General features: G+C 42.7%; 2 protein-coding genes across 4 annotated transcripts; one reads left to right on the top strand and one right to left on the bottom strand.

Annotated features, from left to right (window-relative positions):
• Positions 1–5,601: 5,601 nt before the first annotated feature.
• DNAAF10 (dynein axonemal assembly factor 10) lies at positions 5,602–13,941 on the bottom strand. Of its 3 annotated transcripts, none has more exons than XM_052784148.1 (9): positions 13,688–13,941; positions 12,665–12,765; positions 11,474–11,604; positions 10,898–10,999; positions 10,627–10,710; positions 9,369–9,484; positions 8,896–9,030; positions 7,287–7,384; positions 5,602–6,505 (listed from the first exon to the last, which is right to left on the bottom strand). In XM_052784148.1, the coding sequence occupies exons 1-9, from the start codon at positions 13,874–13,876 to the stop codon at positions 6,298–6,300; spliced, it is 1,164 nt and encodes a 387-aa protein (XP_052640108.1). In that variant the 5' UTR covers positions 13,877–13,941; the 3' UTR covers positions 5,602–6,297. The 3 variants fall into 3 exon arrangements, with proteins under 3 accessions (XP_052640108.1, XP_052640110.1, XP_052640109.1); XM_052784150.1 differs by lacking the exon at positions 13,688–13,941 and adding an exon at positions 13,445–13,554; XM_052784149.1 differs by lacking the exon at positions 10,627–10,710 and having other exon boundaries at positions 13,688–13,938.
• A 55-nt stretch (positions 13,942–13,996) lies between these two features.
• Positions 13,997–19,540, top strand: PNO1 (partner of NOB1 homolog). Its single transcript, XM_052784158.1, has 7 exons — positions 13,997–14,280; positions 14,443–14,592; positions 16,494–16,577; positions 17,232–17,292; positions 18,082–18,199; positions 18,713–18,783; positions 19,268–19,540. Exons 1-7 carry the CDS (start codon positions 14,098–14,100, stop codon positions 19,333–19,335), a joined length of 735 nt encoding a protein of 244 aa, XP_052640118.1. The 5' UTR covers positions 13,997–14,097; the 3' UTR covers positions 19,336–19,540.
• Positions 19,541–20,478: the final 938 nt, after the last annotated feature.

Here is a 20,478-nt window from a genome sequence, read left to right as displayed (position 1 = left end):
GAGTCCCTGTTTAATTTGAAATTCCCTCAGGCTAAATTAAGGTGAAACAACACCGTAACGATCAGTTAAAGATTTTATTCATGACAGAAGCTAACTGAACTGGGGAGGCATGATAGTAGGTGACAGGGTTTCTCACAACAGGAATTGGCATAAGACTACTTCTGTAAACTGTGTAACTTGGGGTAACCATATACATCAATTCAGGGAATAAGGAGATCCCTCCCATTGAGTCACAAAGTTCAGAGCAGACCTCCTTGCTTTCTAGACTCCTTCTCAGAGAAGGGCCCAGGGGTGGCTGGATCCACTCTTAGTCCCAGACTTGGTTAACGGTTTTATGTCTTAAAGGGATGAGGTGTAGGGATTGTGGAAAAGGAAAGAGAGAAGAAGACAGAGAGAGAAAAAGGAAGAGAGAAAGATTTCACTGGTCCTGGGTCCAGCATTGGTTCAGTCAGCCGAGGGGTCCAGTTCCAGTGGGCTAGTGCACCTGGGGCTTCAGTTTGTGTCCTTTTATCATCCTTGCCCCTCCTTCGGGCAGGCACTCAAACTTATTAGGCTAATGAGCAGTTTGTGAGCCTCTGGGCTTGGGGGTCGTTTGTGGAGTAACTTCTCCTTCCCTGCAGACATGGCCGTTGTTTGATCTTTGTATCAGAACAGCTTATCAGAACAGGGAGCTGGGCACCCTCCAGCACACCCTCCCCCTCCTGTTGCTGATGTCTGAGCTGATGGGCTTTTCACCTCGGTTCCTTGCTGTACAGGGTTTGTCTTTAAGCAGAACTTGCCCCACCACAATGTTTGACTCTTTCAGTCTCTCACACCATGGTCTTCCCCACAGGCTGCAGGGGAATCTCTGCTCTGGTGCCTGGAGCACCTCCTCCCCCTCCTTCACTGACCTGGGTGTCTGCATGGTTGTTTCTCTTACATGTTCTCACTCTTCTCTCTGGCTGCAGCAACTTTTTTTTCCCTTCTTAAATCTGTTATCCCAGAGATGCTACCACTGTTGCTGATTGGCTCAGCCTTGGCCAGCAGCAGGTCCATCTTGGAGCCGGCTGGCATTGGCTCTATCAGACACAGGGGAAGCTTCTAGCAGCTTCTCACAGAAGCCACCCCTGTAGCCCCCCCTGCTACCAAAACCTTGCCACACAAACCCAATAGACAACTTTATGACGGTGATGAATATGCAGGCCACAAGTTCGCAGATTCTTACTTATAAATCAGTCAGCTTAGCCAAACAATCCCTACTTGCTATCGAATATATTTGATGGCAATAATTTAGGGAAGATGGACTGAACTGTATTGGCAAGCTGTATCTGCTGTGTCTTAAGTTATCACTGGAGGACAGATGTCTTTTTTCCATGCAATTCCCTGCCTTCCTTCTGTGCACCAGTTCTGTGATGTCCCTAACAGCATCAGTGGTTGTGAGGGCGCGAGGGCATGTGCACTTTCAAACGTTGGTATATGCTGTGCACCTCACAGGTTTGCCATTTATTCCCTGCTTCAACTCTGCCCTTCAGAGTTACAGTTGCTATTTTGGATGGCACAAGCAGTAAGTAATTATAAACTAATACAGTTCACACATGAGCCATTCTAACTTCATTGGGTAAATTCTCAAAACGCTGGCATGCTACTTAACTTTTTCCTCAGTCCTTTCTTCTGTCATGGCTCTTTTGTTGCCGATTCTGGTTCTGAATACCTTCTATACTGCAGCTGAACTTTGGAAAATCAGAGACAATAGCTCATGTTTCACTCACCTTGACAGCACACTGTATTGTAGCCTCTCATACAGAGCTATAACTTGCCTTACTTTGCTTAAAATTCAATCCAAGTCATGGCTAAGCTGTGAATAATTTTGTGTGTGTGTGTGATGAAAACTATATACTGTAGGCCAAATATAGACTACCTGCACAGTAACCTTGGAGGGCTGTAATTGCCAAGGACCTGTACAAACAGTGTAAGTCAAAGTAACTATATTGATGTGAAAGAAAAAACCCTGATTTGTAATAGCTGCGGATTTGGGCAACACCTGGTTAACAAAACAAAACAAAAAACAACTGTGCAACACGTACCTATATTCTGGCTGCAGTCATGCCCATAAACAGATTTTTTTCTTCCATGAGCATACAGGGATGGTTTGCACACGAAACAAGCAATAGTTGCCAAGCAGATATACTTGTTAAATGTGGTCACTCGAGGTAGAGCCATCAAACTCGGTAGCACATTTCCATTTCCTGGCCCTGGGTGAGGCAGGGGTTTTTCTGGAGTGCTCCTCGGTGCTGCGTCAGAGAGGATTTGGCCCTGTGCATTTCATCTCCGATGTATTATGATTTTATTTAGAACACATTTTAGTTCTTCAGCCTCCAGGCTGCAGAGGCAAGGTGCCAGTCTTCAGCAAGAGGAGGAAGGACTATAAATAGAGCAGGCTAGACTGCCACAGGCAGCTTTTGGTCTGCTTAAGTTTCTTGTTTAGCCTGGGAGAAGCAGAAATCCAATCTGCTGAGGAGATCCAGCATAGTACAGACAACATAGCAACAGCTCTTCTCTCCAGCCAGTAACTGTCTTTCATTTTCTAGGTACACAGCTACAGCCACTTACCTTTCCTGAACAAGGACAGCACTACCCTTCATCTGTGCTTCCCTCCAGGTCTCTTAGCTTTTTGCAAACTCTTGCCACGCAACCTGTCATGTATTTTCATGAAACCAGCTACTCATGAGGGAAATGCATTCCTTCATTTTCAAAACAACAAATAAAATGAATCCCAAAATTAAGTACCCAGAAGTAACACACATTTCATCTTTTTGAGGCCCACGGAGCTTTAAGAAGTGTTGTTTATTAGTTCTTGCTCAAATTTGTATCACCATCATGTAGGCTCACTAGGAGCTGTCCCTGGAGTTGTTCGTATAAGGAAGGGACATTTTTGCTGCAGGCCAAATACATAATAAAAATACCACCAAGAGCCCAGTCCTGCATTCAAGAGTTCTTTGCTTTCCCTCACAGTTACCTATACCGAGAGCTTTTTCTTCCCTTACTCTGTGTTTGACTGAGAGTTACTATTAAGGAGAGAAACATATTTCCACAAACTTCCACTGCCTAGCATACCTTTCACTGAGTATATTTTATTTACAGCACAAAGCTAATGGGGGCCATCTCTGAACAGTGCATTTTAGACTCAAAGCACTTGAATTGATTTTTTTAACTCCACACCCCCAGCTTTTTAAAGCAAGCTGCAGCCAAGATTGCACAGCAGCAGTTCCCCCTATTCCCTCCTGCTGGGATGCACCCTAAGAGGGACAACATTTAAAATAATTTCAGAATATGCTCTTAGCATTACGCTATGCACACAAGCAGATGGGATTACCAATGTAAAAAAAATAAAAATCATATACTAAAAATTACACTTGAAAGCAAACCATCAAGTCTTAAGGAAGACAGCTGGATCTCATAAATCTTTGCCTTCCACAAAATATTTAGCCTACATCCCTCGGAAGAGCACTTGCGGACCTATGTACATCTAACATGCTACACAACCTGCCATTTGCTTGCCAAGCCAAAGTGAAACCTGCACATACACCTGCACCAGAGGTCAGCACGTCACGTTTTTGACAGATGGACAGACCTCATTAGCCCTTGCTCAGGGATCTTGAAATTCTGGGCTCAGCCTTAGCAGCTTTGGTGCTGGCCCACAGCACCAGGACCTACCTCACTAGGGCATCCCCATGGTTCTGGCCACACTAGGGCACCTTCCCAGCACCAAGCCACTGAGCAGATGCCTCCTTCGCAGAGGGACAGATTCTCACTGGTCAAACCTAAGGGCAGCTCTTCTGGAAGTAAGCTTTTGTTACAGTTTCAGATACCTCCCAGTTTGTTACTATTGGTTACTGTGCTTTCATCCCTGCTGGCCCTTGCTAAACCTGTGATAAGAGACTAAATGTGAAGGCAGGCTAGAGCCAAGCATCAGTGACCTACTAAAACCATGGACTTCCATAGACACATTGAGTTTATGGTCTATTGCAATTTTCCTGCTGGCCCCCTCTGCTACACAGTCATTAATGATTTCTCTGTTCCATAAGGTTTAATAGCCTGTGAGCCTTTTCTACCCACAGGTGTCTGCTCTCTTTTTCCTCAGCTGCTTTAATCAATTAAGATACCCAGGAGTTAATAAGGACAATTTTATCTCACTTGTATTTAGCTGGAATCTTAGATCAGAGAAAAAGTCCAAAGTCTCTCAGTCCAAAGCTTGTCACCTCATGCTCTCCAAAACAGAGCTGACTGACAATGCACAGGCAAATTTGCATCCCATTTCCAAGTGTGATTTAGCTATCCCAATATAACTTTTCTGACACAAGCTGTTATTTGGAGGGACAATGTTTCTAGATTGTGGGAAGCTGGTGAGACACTGTAATTTCTTATTATAAATAACTCTAACACAGTAGTAGCATAGAAGTATAGCAAGGTCCAATTTGGATCCATCAGCACATTCAGACCTTTTAGACCTGCCTCACCCTCTAGCATGTGACTTGCTGCAGTAGAGAACTCATCAGTCCCCAGCAAATTGAAGAGACAGATAGCTTTGGTAAAAGTTTCAGAGCTATTTGCCAGCAGTCTGAGGACATCGCGTAGTGCCAGGTCTGCGTGTTTGCCATCTCTCACTATCTCATCCCAGCCTTAGTGTTGCCCTTCTGCTACAGCTCCTCACCTCTCCTTTCAACCCAGTTTCTCCTTCTATTTTCAGTAGTCTCTGGTTTCCACACTGCTTCCCCATTTGCCACTTTCCCTACCTTAACCTTCAGTATTTGGCTGTTTCCTCTTCCTCCTGCATCTTGCTTGGATGCCAGTTGGTGGCAGGACCAGTACAGACAAGGCCCTAGCATCTCTCCTTCTGCAGACCAGCCTCTAGTTTTCAGGTGCAGTCCCTGGAAGGTTAGGCTTGATTCGACACAGGTGACTCACCTGCATTTGTCAGATACCAAATCCTCATTTGGAAGTCTGAGGAAACAGAGCTGCTTTGCAAATGGCCACACAGGGGCTTTTTTGTTGTTAACCTGAACAAAGCCAACATTCTCCCATCACATCTGGTTTCAGAAATAGTTAAATACTTTTACATAATACCAGACAAAGCTAATTAGCTTTGTATTTTAGGTATTAACTATTTAGGTAATATCAGACAAAGAAGTGACAAATGAAGTCATTAGAGCTTACTGAAATTAAGAAAGCCCCCACCATACATCCACAAATAGAGGACAGCAACTGGATGTGCCTGCTAAAAAGAACTGACAGCAGCACACACTGGTAAAATCAGAAAAAAACCACACTGGAGATAAGGGGAATTACAAAGAGAAGTTCAGGTGAAACTACAGTAACAAAGCTACTAACTCTGTCACATCGGATTTTGAAGAAATACTGAATCAGTTAAAAAAAAAAAAAATAAAGAAGAGACGGTACTTTGGCTACCTTATAAAAGTTTTTCATGATGGAGGTAAGTTTTAGTGACTTTTGCTGCAAAATGAGTTAAGTTTTATCTAAGTACTGCACACTGTTCTTGTAAATCTATACAAGTACATTCCTCCTCTAAATCTCTGGATGTTTGAATAATATACTTTGTTCATATTAAGACAACACTGCATATAATTTTATTTGTAGAATACCAAGCTGCAAACAGATATAAAAACAACAGAACATAAAAACTTGTTATGAAACCAAACTCAAATAATAAAACAGTGCATTTTGCTCAATAGTTTAATTTCAATATGATTTCAGTAAAAAGCTTACTCCATTAAACCTGAACATTTCAGCATCCATTATAGTTTCTATAGTGTATTAAAGAATCCTAAGTCACTTTAACAAACATTCTAATTAATATATCCAATAACACAAAGTTTCTGTGAGGAAGTATATAGTAGTTTCCATCGCATGAATGCATATGGACAAAACTATATCTAAAAAAGCCAAACCATTTAACAAGTGTGAACAGATTTGCACTGTGATTAAACTGAACACAAACAATTTAAAGTGATTTCTAAAATTACAGATTGCGCTAACAAAGGCACATTTTATTTTAAATGTAGATTCACATTTCTAGAAGGTAAAAGTTTTGTGCACAGGCAACTTCAAGTCATTCCGGCACCATCAGTCAAACAACTCGTAACTGCATGTATCTGAACTTTCAATAGAAAGATCTGGTTTCTATTTCTTTAATCCAGTTTTAATAAGGGAGAAATTAAATTAGAAACCGGAGGGCTCTCCCTCCTATATTTACAGACTGCAAACTATACTGCTTTCTCCTCAGAAATCCTAGTTTTCCTGTCAAACTTTGTTAAGCTTCGTAACTATCAACACCCTCACAGTTTGGTCAAAGGCACCACAAACACAGAGTCCCTTTTTGTCAGGGCTCCAGTCTAGGCTAGAAATCGGCTGCGTTGACAGAGTCACATTCTGCAAGAGACTGACAGAACCTGCCACCCCCATCTCAGCTCCTTCAGAATCCTTCTTTGAGCGCTGAGCTGGGTACTCACTGGTGATAAGAAAAGTAAAACAAAAACATGCATATAGAATTTACTGATGCAAACACAAATTTACTGATGCAAACACATCATTATCCTCTTTATTTTCAAAAGAAGGGTCTCCTCTGTTCTACAGACAAGGCAAATAAATGTCTTAAAAATAATGAATAATCATATCCAGCTATATCCACCCTGCATACTTAGTAAATATTTCATGAAAGAAAAAATGAGGCAGGAAGTTTTGAATCTTGACACCTCTCTCCTATAGCCCTTCATTTTTTAACTGTTTGGCTTTTGCCACAGGCAAGAAAATTTCATCTCAGCTAGCCCTCTGAAACTTAATGCACCTACTTCACCGCATTTAGGATGATTAAATTATTTTGCCATGTAATGTAAGATGATGTAAACATAAGAATCTTTAAAAGTCCAGGCTTTCAATATTCTCCTCACACATAACTGCTACCATATCAGAATTTTAAGAAATCCATTTTCTTCCATTTATCACCTTGTTAACCAAGGATATAATTAGATCTTGATTATGTTAAGAAAACTGAAAAGGGCAAAATTCACCTGTGCTGTTGTCACATTCTTTTAGGGATTAATCCAAGATTCCAGGTCAAGTACTGACACTGAAATCACCCTTTCTCCTGCATTTGTAAGCAATGATTTTAACTAAATATTCTGAGGTTGGAAGCAGAACCCTACTCATAATTTTCAGGAAGATTCTTTCTTAAAACATGAAATGGTTGGTTTCTTATTCCCCCTATTGCAGGCTGGACAGTGATTACTTACTATTTCCAGAGATGAAGGCTCCCAGCTCCTCCACTCGTCATAAATATATCTCTGTTCTGTGGTAGGTGTCGAACCTGCCATATGGTAGATTTTTGTGCCTAATGAAAAAAAAAATCAGCATTGCATAAAAGTCAGTTATGGATGAGCTTCACAAGAAAGGATGCAGAATCTTAAAACAACAATCACTTGTATGAAGAGAGCCCAGCCTTCTCATGGTGGATATTGGAACGTCTGTTCTGAGGTACCTTCCCTTCCTCCGGCCTTGCAACCTCTGCCACAGGAGTATCCAGTTCCCACACAGGAGAAGCCAAGTCAGGCCTCCAGCGCACCCATTTCTTCGGCAGGGATAAGGCAGCAGCCCTACCAAGGCTACCACTCACTAGTACTTCAGCTTCTTTGGGACTGGCCATGTGAGTGAGCAAGGTTAAAGAGAGGTAAAGTGGCTGCATAAACATGTCTTTTGGAACTGCTCTAGAACCATAGGATTCCCAGACTCTTAGGTGACACAGTCACCACAAGGTTAATTTCACTCTCTGACATCTCTTAAAATCATTACTGGAAGGGAATATACTACAAACACTGTGCAAACAAAACAAACAATCTACAATTCAGATTTAAATCTCAGCCAGGGCACAGCAAGATAACATAGCAACAGAAATCACTTAGGGAAAAACCCCGAAACACCTACTCTGACTTAATGCATATCTGTCTGCAGGTGTCCAAAAGGAAAAGCTTTGCAGTGAATGAAAGATAAGAAATTTCATTTTCACATTTTGATTATTACAAACGCTAATTCAGTAAATACTTTCGTGTTATCTAATCAAAGTACTTCCAACATCTTATCTGCTTTGAATGGTGGTATGGAAAATATTAATTAAAGATATTAAGTTGAAACTCAGCTTTTTCTAATTTAGGCAGTCCTGGAGAATTTCAACACAAAAGTTCCTTTTCTCTAATTATCAGATTTTGTTCACCAAAAAAACCCCCAAACCAAACCTGTTCTATAAAGAACTTAAACTAATCAACACAGCAGTCACAGATGGAAGAAAAAAAGGTTGTAAGAGTTCTCCATATTTAACAGCCTCCAGACCACTAGGTCTCTCCTATATATCCTTTCACTCACTCTCAATATCCCAATCCAAAAATGTTTGGTTCCGAAGAACAAATAATGATTTCTGTGTCTCATATGAGATCTGGTGACTGCAAGCTGAAAAGTGTTTGCAGAGAGCTCACTTTGTTTTGGGATAGATTTAAGATTCAGATCTGCATGCTTATCACAATTTAATATGGCCTCCAATAAACATGACTCCCAGACTAGGGGCACAGCTGAGCGCACAGAGGTGCAACTGCAGCAGAACCCAAAGACCAGAGAAGCCCAAACATCAGGTTATAAAAGGGAGGAAACCTGGATGAGTGCTGGCAGCTGGATGCACAGGGGCTCTTTCACTGCTTGCACCTGGGGCCACACCAGGCATGCCACCGCACAGCTTTGTGCCCCAGTCACCTGGGCACCTATTACCTATCCAAGGCAATAGTTTTAGACCTGTAGTACTTTGGCAGCCTATATTCAAAAAGTTTGTCTCTTAAGAAATTCTCTGTCTCCCCATACCTTCTCTGAAACAGAAGCAAAGCCTTTGGTTGGATGCTGAGTTCTCATATCGAAAACATGAAATTTTCCCTCAAGCGATGTGGCCACTAGCTTGTTCATATTTACATCTTTTCTGTCAAACTCCAGACTGCAAACCTGGAAATATATTAAAAAAAAAATATATATATATACATTCAGCCTTGAAATTTAGCCACTGCTAAAAAAATGGGGGGTTGCGATTTGTAAATATATATTAATCATTGGTTATTTTTACAGTGACATCACCACCAATTTGGAAATAACAAAATCATCTGAAAACATGAATCTACTGAAAAATACCCCATGCTATTCAGACCAAGAATTTGAGGGGTACAATTCCTTGGTAGGATCTCAGCAGAAATGTCTTCTGGGTAAATTTCAGGTAGATAGAGTCTTTTTAATTTTTCCATCCTACATAGGAGCTGGAATGAAAAATACTTTTATGGTTTCCTTACCCCATTCTTAATGTTGGTCTCCCATCGTAGTGACATGGTTTTTAAGTCAAACAATTTAATGTCGCCGTTGTCATATCCAGCACATACAACACGTTCCTCTTGATTATAAGCATTGCCTGGACACAGAGAAAGAATTAAACAGAATACAGAAACCCTCTTTACTCTGTAAATTTCAGACCTCCTAAGCCTGCAATTTCAACTTACATTTATGCCAGAAAAATAATATTACTATTGGGATATTAAGATTTAATGAACAGTCTGGTTTTCAAACCTGAAAGGTATAGAAAATATAGCTTGAAAACTGGCGGTCTGTTTCTTTTAAAAATATGAACAAAATTCTTATTCCCCCTGCCAAGTATTGCCTAAACTGCACAGACTTAAGTACTGCACACTGTTCCTATAAACCTATACAAATATGTTCCTTCTCTAAATCTTCATCTGCTATAAACCATGCTCCCCAGACAGCACCACGGCACCGGAGCAGAAAGCAGTTCAGCGGTTCCTTAACCAGCCTCTCAAGCACGAAACGTTAGTGGGACAAGAATACTCTTCTGCAGACACAGACTCGTAGGGAGGCCCTGGGTGTTACCATGGCCATCACTAGACAGATGCAGAAGCCTGCCTCCAAAAACTCTCAGCGGACAGGATCAGGGAAGCACATCAGTGTCTGAAAGAAGTTAGCTCAGGGCACGTAGTTCAAGATGAACCTGGCCTTGGCTCAAGCTTCAGTAACTCAGAAGAAAATTGAAGAAAATATGAGGCCATTTTTTTCTCCATTTGTCAAAGCAGAAGACAAAGATATGAATAGCAATGAGCATTATAGTTGCACCTTCTTGCCAGGAAACGTCATCTCCTTACTATCAATTTTGTTATTATAATCCATGCACTTATTAGCAGTTTGTAAAACTTAATCCCTGACTCTGGAGGCAAAAATGGAGCTAATCCAGAAATACCAGCTTGTGTAGAACACAAGCAGCTTGTTCTCTCCAAAAGAAAAATGCAGAGCACACATCAAGCATTGCTGTTGTCTTTAATTAGCTCTTAGCTTCAAGGATCTTCTCTTAAATTAACGCCTTAATGCTTGATAGTTGGAACTACACTGCAACAGCAATTGGTTCCCTGTGCACTACAACATTTACACTCCTTCAGGACAACGCAGCTGGATATACCGTTTTTACATTCCTAGGCATACATATAAAGCTTGTACAGCTTATCTGTGCAATCATAGAACCACAGAATCATGTAGTTTGGAAAAGACCTTTAAGATCAGAGTCCAACCACAAATGATGACCAAAGGTGATAAGAGAATGAGTCCAAAACCCAACTATCACAAAATCGGCTTCTTTTGAAAAAAAAAAAAAAAAAAAAAAAAAAATTAAAACCACATAAATTTGACAACATTGAAAAGCAAAACCTGCTACTTATGCGTCCATACAAAATAAACTATTCCACAACATCCTGAAATACTTCGATAATTGTCAAAGCACAATCATATTAGAGGGTGGAATGGATATAATCTGATAGATTACCAAATGTTACTGTCCAGCAGTCTCTTTTGCTCTCCCCCTGTACAGGTTCCATATTAGCGACAGGAGTATCTTTCTGTCTCGGGTCCCATACCTTCACAGTTCCTGTGAAAGAAGGACAATGGATTTTGTATTACGGATATACTGTCACGTTGCGTTCATCTTCCCAGGGAAGGCCTTTGCTTTTCAGCCTGATATTCAAAACACAGGAGCATCTCTTTCAATTCCAGAAAGCCAGACTGTGTTTAGTGGGTAGATTAAAAAAAAAAAAAAAAACCAAACCAGAAATAAAGTGAAAGTATTTGTCAAGGATGTATTTTCTCTAGCTGATATTTTGCATTTATGCTGCTTTGTATTCCTTCTGTCCCATGCTCAGTGACAACAGTATCTTTTGCTTATCTGCAGCTTCTAAAAGAATTAGAGAAAATTTGTTCCAAGCAAAATTCAAAAGACAGCATACGAAGAACTAGTTGCAACAGATTCATAACTAGTTCAGATGGCAGACTACGCCCTGCCATCAAAGCTTGCAGACTACTTTCTCAGAGTAACTGAAAAGACTTTCAAAGTTCACTAACTCACCATCTCGACTGCCAGTCACAATTTCTGGTGCACCTTCCCCAATTCCTAAGCCACCTACACCATCTATACTGTTTATGATTTCCTTATGACCTTTCACAGAATACACTGGTATTTCAGGAACTTCTAAATTCCTAGGTGAGAGAGAAAAGAACAGATAACATGGCATTTTCCTTGATGCTCAGGATTTGTATAAAAGTGACAGGAAACATAAGCACAAATTATATAAACTGAGATTAACAGTGAAAACAAAACGTGGATATCACCATTAAGAACCACCAGTCTTTGTTCAATTCCTTCTTTGCCTACTGCTTTAGACTGGTCTGGAAGTTTCTGCTCAGTTCTGGACTTCCCTGTTGTAAAGGCAGTTGTGGGATTCCCAACAGCAACCCTTAAGAACCAGGTTTTATGTTGGGCTCAAAATGAATTGCACTACAGATCAAAATACTCCAATTAGCTTTACTTTCAGTAAGTATATAAAATGACCTTATTCAGTGATCCCCGCCTAGCTCTGACTACTGCTCTTGAACTTCACATGAAAGCTGCATCCAGCTGTGGGTTTCATGGTTCTTCCCCACTGATTCCTATCCTTTGAGAATCCTTCAGAATTTTATTTTAAATTCCAACTAGTGACTAATCCATGTCATTCTTGCTATTCCAACAAAATAGAACCAATAGTTCCTCAGCAAGGGAAATGCAATAACAACAACAACCACCACCACCACCAACCCCTTTTTGACCCTGTAACTTTATTTGATAACCAATTTACCAATACAAATTAATTATACAAATAATTCAGGGATGTGAAAAAACATTTGAGACTTCAAGGTTAAAAATACGTATTTAATCTAGACATCAAATTTAGGTTGAACACAACCTCTGACTTGTACTCATGCGTCCATTCAAAAGCCTCTGAAAAAGAAGAGGACCTAGCAGAACTTTAACAGGTTTTTGTAGCTGCACACAGAAGATGCAAGCAAAACAGCACCGAATTAAACCACTGTGCAGAATTCATGTTGTTTTTACAAAACAGGCATGGTCCAAATACAGTAGCCAGCGAAGCTTATGACTGGGTCCCAATTATATGCGGCACAGATAGCATCTCATACAAAAGCCAGCCACATACAGAAACATCAGTTCAACAGACACGTACGACATCAAATGAAAAAGCTACGAGAGAATATGCACGCTTACCATATGTTAAGGTTTCCACCAAAATCTCCCGTAGCTAAGTATCTTTGCTGCAGAGATGTAGCACCAAAAGTTCCACATTTTATAGGTTTAGCCTTTTCAATCTTTTAAAAAAAGCATACATTCTGTGTCAGCACACGGAAAAAACCAACACAACCACGGACCGTGGCAGCAGTTTCTTGAGAGTCCACGGGTGGCAGATTTCAGTGAAATCTACATAAGACATTTGGCGTAAAATACAAGCAAAATGCTATCAAAGGCATATTAGACTTTATGTTTATTTCTTTGTGGACAGAAAAGCAGAGACTTCGGTTTAAGGGTCTTAAACCTCTCACCTTCAGGTTGCTAACGATACTCAGAGGCTGCTGTCTCTACTGATTTGCAAAGATAATGCAGAGGGAATCCCAGCTCTTCCCAGAACCCTGCTGGTACGCCGGCAAAGGCAGAATTAAGCCCTTCTTTCAGTTAATCTGTAGCAGTATTGTGCGTGCACCCTCAGCGCCTCTTCCCTACTGAGCTATGAGTTTATTCGCTGGTGGCCCTGGGGGTCTTTATGCACCCGAGGGGCTGTCACCCCTAGAAATCGGCAAATCCTCAAAGGTCAGTTTGAGTTTTAAGAAGAAAAAAAAAAAAAAAAAAAGCAACCGCCCCCCCCCCAACACAACAGGGGCGCGGGGCCTCCGGCGTTCCCTGTAACGCGACCCGTGACAACAAGCCAACGAGCGCACGCCAGACTAGCGCGAGTAAACGGAGCGACGCAAATTTAACGGGCGAACCGGGCACCCCACGTCGTGGTTTTCGTCTCGTTTTCCTCCCCGCCATCGAGTCCCGCTGGCGGCGGGCAGGCGCCTGGCTCTCCCTCCCCGAGCGGGATCCGAGCCGGGGCTGCGGCCCCCGGGCAGGGCCTAGCGGCCCTCGTCCCCGCGGAGCGGATCGGATCGGAACACGCTTGGGCTCAGGCGGCGGCGGAGGCGGCGGCGCCCGCCCCCCGCCGGCCCCGGCCCCGGCCCTGTCGCCGCCGCTCACCTCCCGCAGCAGCGCCAGGCGGCCGCCCCGCAGCTCGTACAGCTGGAGAAGGCCGGTGCCGCGCGCGGCGCTGCCCAGGCAGAGGAGGCGCGCGCTGCGGGGCACCCACTTGCAGTCGAACAGGGTGTAGCTCAGCGCCTGCTGCACGTGCGACACCAGCTGCGGCCGCTCCAGCCCCGCGGCCGACATCGCCGCCGCCCCGCGACCGGGCTGCCCGCTCCGCCGCCTGACGGCCGCGCTCCGGCACCGCCGCGGGCACCGCAGGAAGCGAGCGAGCGAGCGGGCGGGGGGGCGGAAGTGGGCGGTGGGCCCCTTCCGGCGGCAGCTGGGAGGCACGTGGGCTCGCGCGGGCGGCGCGGGGCGAGGGTTGGAGCGCGAGCCCCTCGGTAACGGCTTCCCCGTCCGTCGCCATGGAGAGCGAGAGGGCGGCGGCGGCGGGCGAGGGCGGCTTCACCAGCGTCGTGTCTAAGCGGAGCCGGCGGAAGCGGCGAGCGGCCGCGGAGGAGCCGCCGGCGGGGGCCGCCATGGACACGGCGGAGCCGCGGCCCGGCAAGAGGCCGGCCTTCCCGCCGGTGGCCGCCGAGGCGCTGGGGGTACGCGGGGCGCCGGGCGGGGCAAACGGCGGCCTGGCCGCGGCGCCGGGAAGATCCGAGCGCCCCGGGGAAGCCGCGGGAGGCGGAGCAGCCCTCCGGCAGCTGGGAGGGTGTCCGGTTCTCGGCGCCCCCTTGGCTCACGCCCTTCTCCCCCCCCGCTAGGTTGGCAAAGGCGAGATGAGGAAGGTGGCCGTGCCGGCCAACAGGTACACGCCGTTAAAAGAGAACTGGATGAAAATATTCACGCCTGTCGTGGAGCACTTGCAGCTTCAAATCAGGTTTAATTTGAAAACGAGAAACGTTGAAATCAAGGTAAAGAGACCTCCTCCTCCTCCTCCTGCTTTCCCGGCTGGTACCCGAAATGCAGCGCCTCTCCTCACACAGGTGCTCTTGTTCCACCTACTAAAGACTAGGGAAGCGTGCTGAACCCCAGAGAACGCTCAGGAAAAAGAAAGCTGTGTAGTTCCACCTAACCAGAGAACCCTCACTGGGGACCAAAAGAAAGTCTGGCAGTTACTGCTTGGAAGCAAGTAGTTCATGCAAGCAAAATTCAAAAGGGTTAATCTCTTCTGGAAGCGGGGGGAAGGTGGGTGGGCATATTTAATTTTTATAGGAGAAAATTACGTACGCAAGAATTAAGGAAGACTTTGGTCTGTGTGTTAGGTACGATTTTGGAATGCAGTGTTTTAACACTATTTAAGGCTACTAAGTACTTAGGTGATGATTTTGAGTTGACAGTGTCTTTTGAGGGGGCCACCAAATCTTCTGTTACTTTATGTTTGTGGCAGAAGATAAGGGCCTGTAGTTTAATAGTTTGTGATTTTTTCTTTAATGGATTGCACTGAAATAGCTTAGGGTACAGATACCAATATATAATTGTAAGTCTTGCAGATGCTCACTTTTCATTCTTACTCCTCCTCAGGAATATTCAGACTAGCTGTTTTTAAGTGTATATCCAAAGCTCCTGCTATGCCTTTGACGTACAACTTAATACCGTATGAGCTATAATACCGTATTAGCCATGTTGATGTACGAGACCTTCTAATGTAATAGTGAAAATACAGACACCGACAGTAATTCTGCTTCCTAACCGTGATATCTTACCACAAGTTCAATGGCAGCAACTAGAGGAAAGGTGACAGAACTATCCCTTATTTACGCTTCCTAGAAATAACTTGAAGGAAAAGATAGGGAAGAGCAGGAACTTGCAGTTCCACTGAATAACTGTGCAAGTGAGAAACCTGGGATTTTACCAACGCTTTTTGATACGGAATGATCTCTGGTTGAAAAGTGAGGTAGTTTTGATCTTGATCAAGCCGATTTCATTTTGCCCATACCTATCATGAATATAAAACAACTGAAAACTTTGAAATGAGTTTCTATCATTTCTTTGACATGGCACAGAAGCTGTAAATGGCGTTTCAGGATACTTTTACGTATTCTAGACCTTAACGTAATTATCTTCCTTAATTATTGTTTCCTGTTTTTCTTTTCCTACAGCTTCAAAGACTGCTTTTTTCTAAGTCATCCCTGTTAGGATCTGTAAATGCAGATGTGCACTGACTTTTCCACTGGTAGCAGAGGAATGCTTTGGCCCCGTTTTAGAACATGAACTGAAAAAATGCCGCCAGCAGCAAATCCTGTGGCCTCTGCTGGTGGGGGGTAGGGGGGGAAGTGTAAAACTTAAACACTGCAACACTTGCTGCTTTGTCAGGTTGATTTGTTCCTGTTCCAAATATCTTGTTAATCTTTCTCTTGTCCCATACGTTTTGTTGAACCTGTCCAGGCTTCTATTCACCTGCTAAAACTTCTTTAGGATATTGTCATTAGAATAACTTTCCCTCCTCAAGCTGTCTCCTGCCATCATCCTTCTGTTTTTTTCCTGCTGTTCTGTGTTGCAGCTTAGTTTGCGTTGTTTGGTTTTGGTTTTTTCCATAAAAAGGGTGCTCCTCTGTCAGTGGCGGTGCGGATTTTCAGCAACTTCTCTTTTTCCTCCCCTCCAAACACTGGCTGTGGTAGTGAATGTGTTCTTGTTGAGGGTCAACATTATAAAAAAAGCACAAAGCATATTACTTGGGTCTTTCAGTAAAACACAATACAGGAGCATTATCTGAATGTGGCTTTTTTATCGTTAGACTGTATCTCTTAGATTTTTCAAGTCCTGGTCCTACTTGCATGGTCTTAATTTGCAAACATAACTTCTTGTCTTGCAGACTTGTCAAGAGACAAAGGATCTCAGTGCTCTGACGAAAGCAGCTGATTTTGTGAAAGCATTTATACTTGGGTTTCAAGTAGAGGTGAGTCTCCCAACAGCTACGCTGTGAGATTGCTTGAATTTGCTTGCATGATGTCTTTGGCCTCTCTGCAAATTACAGTAAGAAAGAAATAAAGATCCTTAGGTGGTTTTCTAGAAATAAATTTGTTTGAAATTGTGACTGGAGTGGAAGTCTAGTTTCTTAAGCTAATGCAGGATAAAGTAACCTTCAAACAGCACATAATTAAAATTATGAAACAGAGGAAATATGTAGCTGTGTGTGAGGCAAGCGTGAAGCAATAATCTAGCTCTGAGGTGCTCTGCATGTGTAGAGACTGTTCATTTTGCTTTGTCCAAGCCAATAACCTTCAGTCTGTTCAAAACTCAAACTTTACTTGGAGAAAACAAAACTACTTTTTGCAGTATCGCACAGCCTGCTTGTTGCCACGGACCTGTACTGACTTCACTAGTATAGGTGGGCCTGAGGTGAATGTGTAAGGTTCTCTACACAGAAATAAAAATTTATACTGCTATTGAAAAAATAAGTTGATCTAACTTTAGCTGACCATTGTTTGATATGTTAAGTGGAGGAATACTGCTGATGTCATCTGTTTGTATGTACAGAGAAAACATCAGCTTTCAACTCTGTTGTGGTACTGCAGCACTCATGCCGATAACAAATCTCTCAATATTTTAGGATGCTCTCGCTCTCATCAGGTTAGATGATCTCTTTCTAGAATCATTTGAAGTTACAGATGGTAAGTAGTTTCTGCTGCGGTATTCAAGTAGTTGTGTGTTACCAGCTGCAAGTACATTTTTTTGTTTCTTTTCCCCTGCTCTACTTGTGTCACTTTTCTTCAGGGATCAGGATAACCTTAATGTCATTACACAGAATTACTGTCTAGGTACAGGCAGCTTGAAAGCCTTGTCATTTCTGTAAGATGTCCCAACAAAACCCCCCAAACCTTCATCCTTGAAAGTATGTCACTTTGTCAGAGCGATTTGGTTTTTCTTGTCACAGTGTAAACGTTATTTTAAACTTAAAAGGTGACATGGAGTGTTTTGGGGACTACATCTATTAGATTTCTAAACCGGCATGGGCTTTGTTCCTTCCAATGTCCTGACAGTGAGGGGTGGGAAGTAGATAGCAGAAACATCTATTATTTCATGTATTACTGGGACTCCTTGGAGTCCCATTTAGAGCAGTGTCCAAATCTGATCTGTTTAATTTCTGCCGGTGTTAATTGTGTGCACTTTGGCTCCGTTTCTTTCCTCAATCTTAATTGCTCAGTAATGAAGGGAACGCCTTCCATTATAGTTCTGTATGAGAATTTCTTTCTGATGCCAGAGACCTCATGGTCATGTAGCAGCAGATGTGATTTTTCACTTCTAGTCACATAAGGTGAAATATATAGAGATCTATATTCACCATAGTAAAGTTGCTTTCGTATTAACTTGGAATGAGTTGTTTCCAGTAACTTGAACAAGGGAAGCACTACAGAAATACACACCGCTCCTGTACACTGAATGTGTTATTCTCATTTTAGTCAAACCTTTGAAAGGAGATCATCTGTCAAGAGCAATAGGGAGAATAGCAGGGAAAGGTGGAAAAACTAAATTCACTATAGAAAACGTAACCAGGACACGAATCGTTCTTGCTGATGCGTAAGTATTGACTTCTTTTCTTCTAGGCAGAGCACAATCCCTAAGCTAATGTCCCCTTCCAGGAACAAAGATAACTTGAATTTCTTGAAACATTTGTAGAGCAGTTTTAAGACAAATGCTCTGAGTATGTGACCTTTTGTTATGAGAACAATGACAATGTCACCAGCACACTGAGAAGTCAGTAATTCCCCACAGCATAAGAATTCCTTCTTACAAATAATCAAAGCTGAACCTACCAAACCTGCAACAGTATTTTCTTCCAGCTGCTGTACTGTTAAATTTGCAAATTGTAAAATCTATTTTAAAAAGGATTTAGAAGAGCACAGGTTTTACGTTGTAGGTTTCCTTGTTTTGAGGTGGGGTTTTTGGAGGTTTTTTATTTACAAGTGTAGAAAAGGAACTAGTACACTGATCTGAAATTCCACATTCATCTCTAACCTCCAGCTGTCTATTAACTATGTAATCACAGAGGTTTTTTTCCATTAAGTAATGCTACTTGACTGCTTTTTACAGGAAAATTCATATTTTGGGATCTTTTCAGAACATTAAAATGGCACGAACAGCAATTTGCAATCTAATTTTAGGTAAGTCCTGTTATCTAATCTTCTCTGTTACATATAAATAGATCTTGCAGTTTGAGAAGCTACTTTCTGTGGGTCTTCCCTGGTGTGTCCACACCTGCATGTGGAGCAGGTAGCTTGCTGGGACTTGTCTTGATACCCTTAAGAGAAGTGTTTGGGGAAGAAGCAGGAAGCCCAGGGCTTGGTTTCTGGCTCCAAAACCCTCTCCATGGTGCAGAAGGAAGATTTTCTGCTTTTTGGTTTAGCTGCAACATTCCCTGAGGGGCTATTTTGAATGCCCCATCTAGAAAGCCAAAGGGGGCAACCCACACCAACACCAAAAGTTCAACTCTACGCTTACAGTAACAGACAAGGTGGCTAACCTTGAGCATCCTTCTCACCCAGGAGCTTATTTCTCCACTTTTAACACAGACATGAGAGCAAACCATCCATTTCTGTGACATACATTTATCTTGTTTGCTGACTGAATTTGTGCCTTCTTCTGCAGGAAGTCCTCCATCAAAAGTTTATGGCAATATTCGGGCAGTGGCCAGCAGAGCAGCTGAAAGATTCTGAGCTGCAGCATGGCTGCCCCACCAAGGACTGGGGCTGGGAGTCGTGGTTTCTGTATGCACGAGAGGCCTGGAGCTACACAAGCATGCACTCGGTCTTCTGCTGAAAACCCAGACTGTTTCTGCAGTCTTAATTTCAAGTCAGACAGCATGTCTGATTTGAACACACTTCGTATTTCTGTATAGTCATTAAAAGTTACTTTAAATTGGTTGTGTCTGTATCAGAAGTACAGGTACCTGATTTTACTTAAACTTACCCTCAAACAAAAACATTCTTCATTACTGATTTTCTGAACATCAATGTGTTAAAGAGACTGCTGGGAGGACTTTGGAAAGCCTTTGTGTTTGAGCCTAAAGGAATCAGCATAGTTAAGTGTTTATAACCACACATCATGGATCGGTGTCTTCCTGGAAAAAGGAAGAGTCAGCTGGAATGCAAAGTTCAATGGCAGGCTGTCCAATGAGTCTCTGCTACTGATGGAACAACATATCACATGAAAATGGTATGACAACGAGGTAAATAGCATATTTGAACTTAATCCTAGAATCTGCACCTATACAGATTTTATTTTTTTTATTCTCTTGAAGATGACCTGTAAGGGCAGCCTAGTGAAGCTAAGAGCCACCAGGTTAAGTACTTGCCCACATACCAGAGCACAAACAACTGTAAAGTGCTGCATCTCCTCCTTAAAATGCTACATGTGTGCAACAGAGGAGGGGAAGAGATTACAGAGACCAGTCACAGTACCAACTTGACTTAAACATGGGCCCTTTTCTCCTGACCCTGCCACCCCAACTTGTTACTGCATGTCTTGTAAAATAAATCAGTTCAAGTTTGTGAATTAAAATAAAAACTGAAATGAGATTATCAAAAACACTAGCAAATTGAGTAAGCATTTCTCTAAATGTCCAAATTTCCAGTGCAGCACTTTATAGTATGGGATTATTATTATAGCCAAATTCATTCAACCCTTCAATTGCTAACAGATTTAAGACTTGCTGAGTTACCTGCATGTACAGCTCTCAACAGTCTGAGCTATATAGGGGAGAGTGTGTCCATTCTGAGCAGCTCAAGGTAAAAGCACACCTACCTGGTTAGCACATTTTCTGTTCACTGGCTGCTTACATCATTTATCTCAGCTTGAAA

Source organism: Harpia harpyja, chromosome 4 (genome assembly GCF_026419915.1).
Source record: "Harpia harpyja isolate bHarHar1 chromosome 4, bHarHar1 primary haplotype, whole genome shotgun sequence".
Lineage (NCBI taxonomy): Eukaryota > Metazoa > Chordata > Aves > Accipitriformes > Accipitridae > Harpia > Harpia harpyja.
This window is presented reverse-complemented; position numbering and strand designations above follow the sequence as displayed.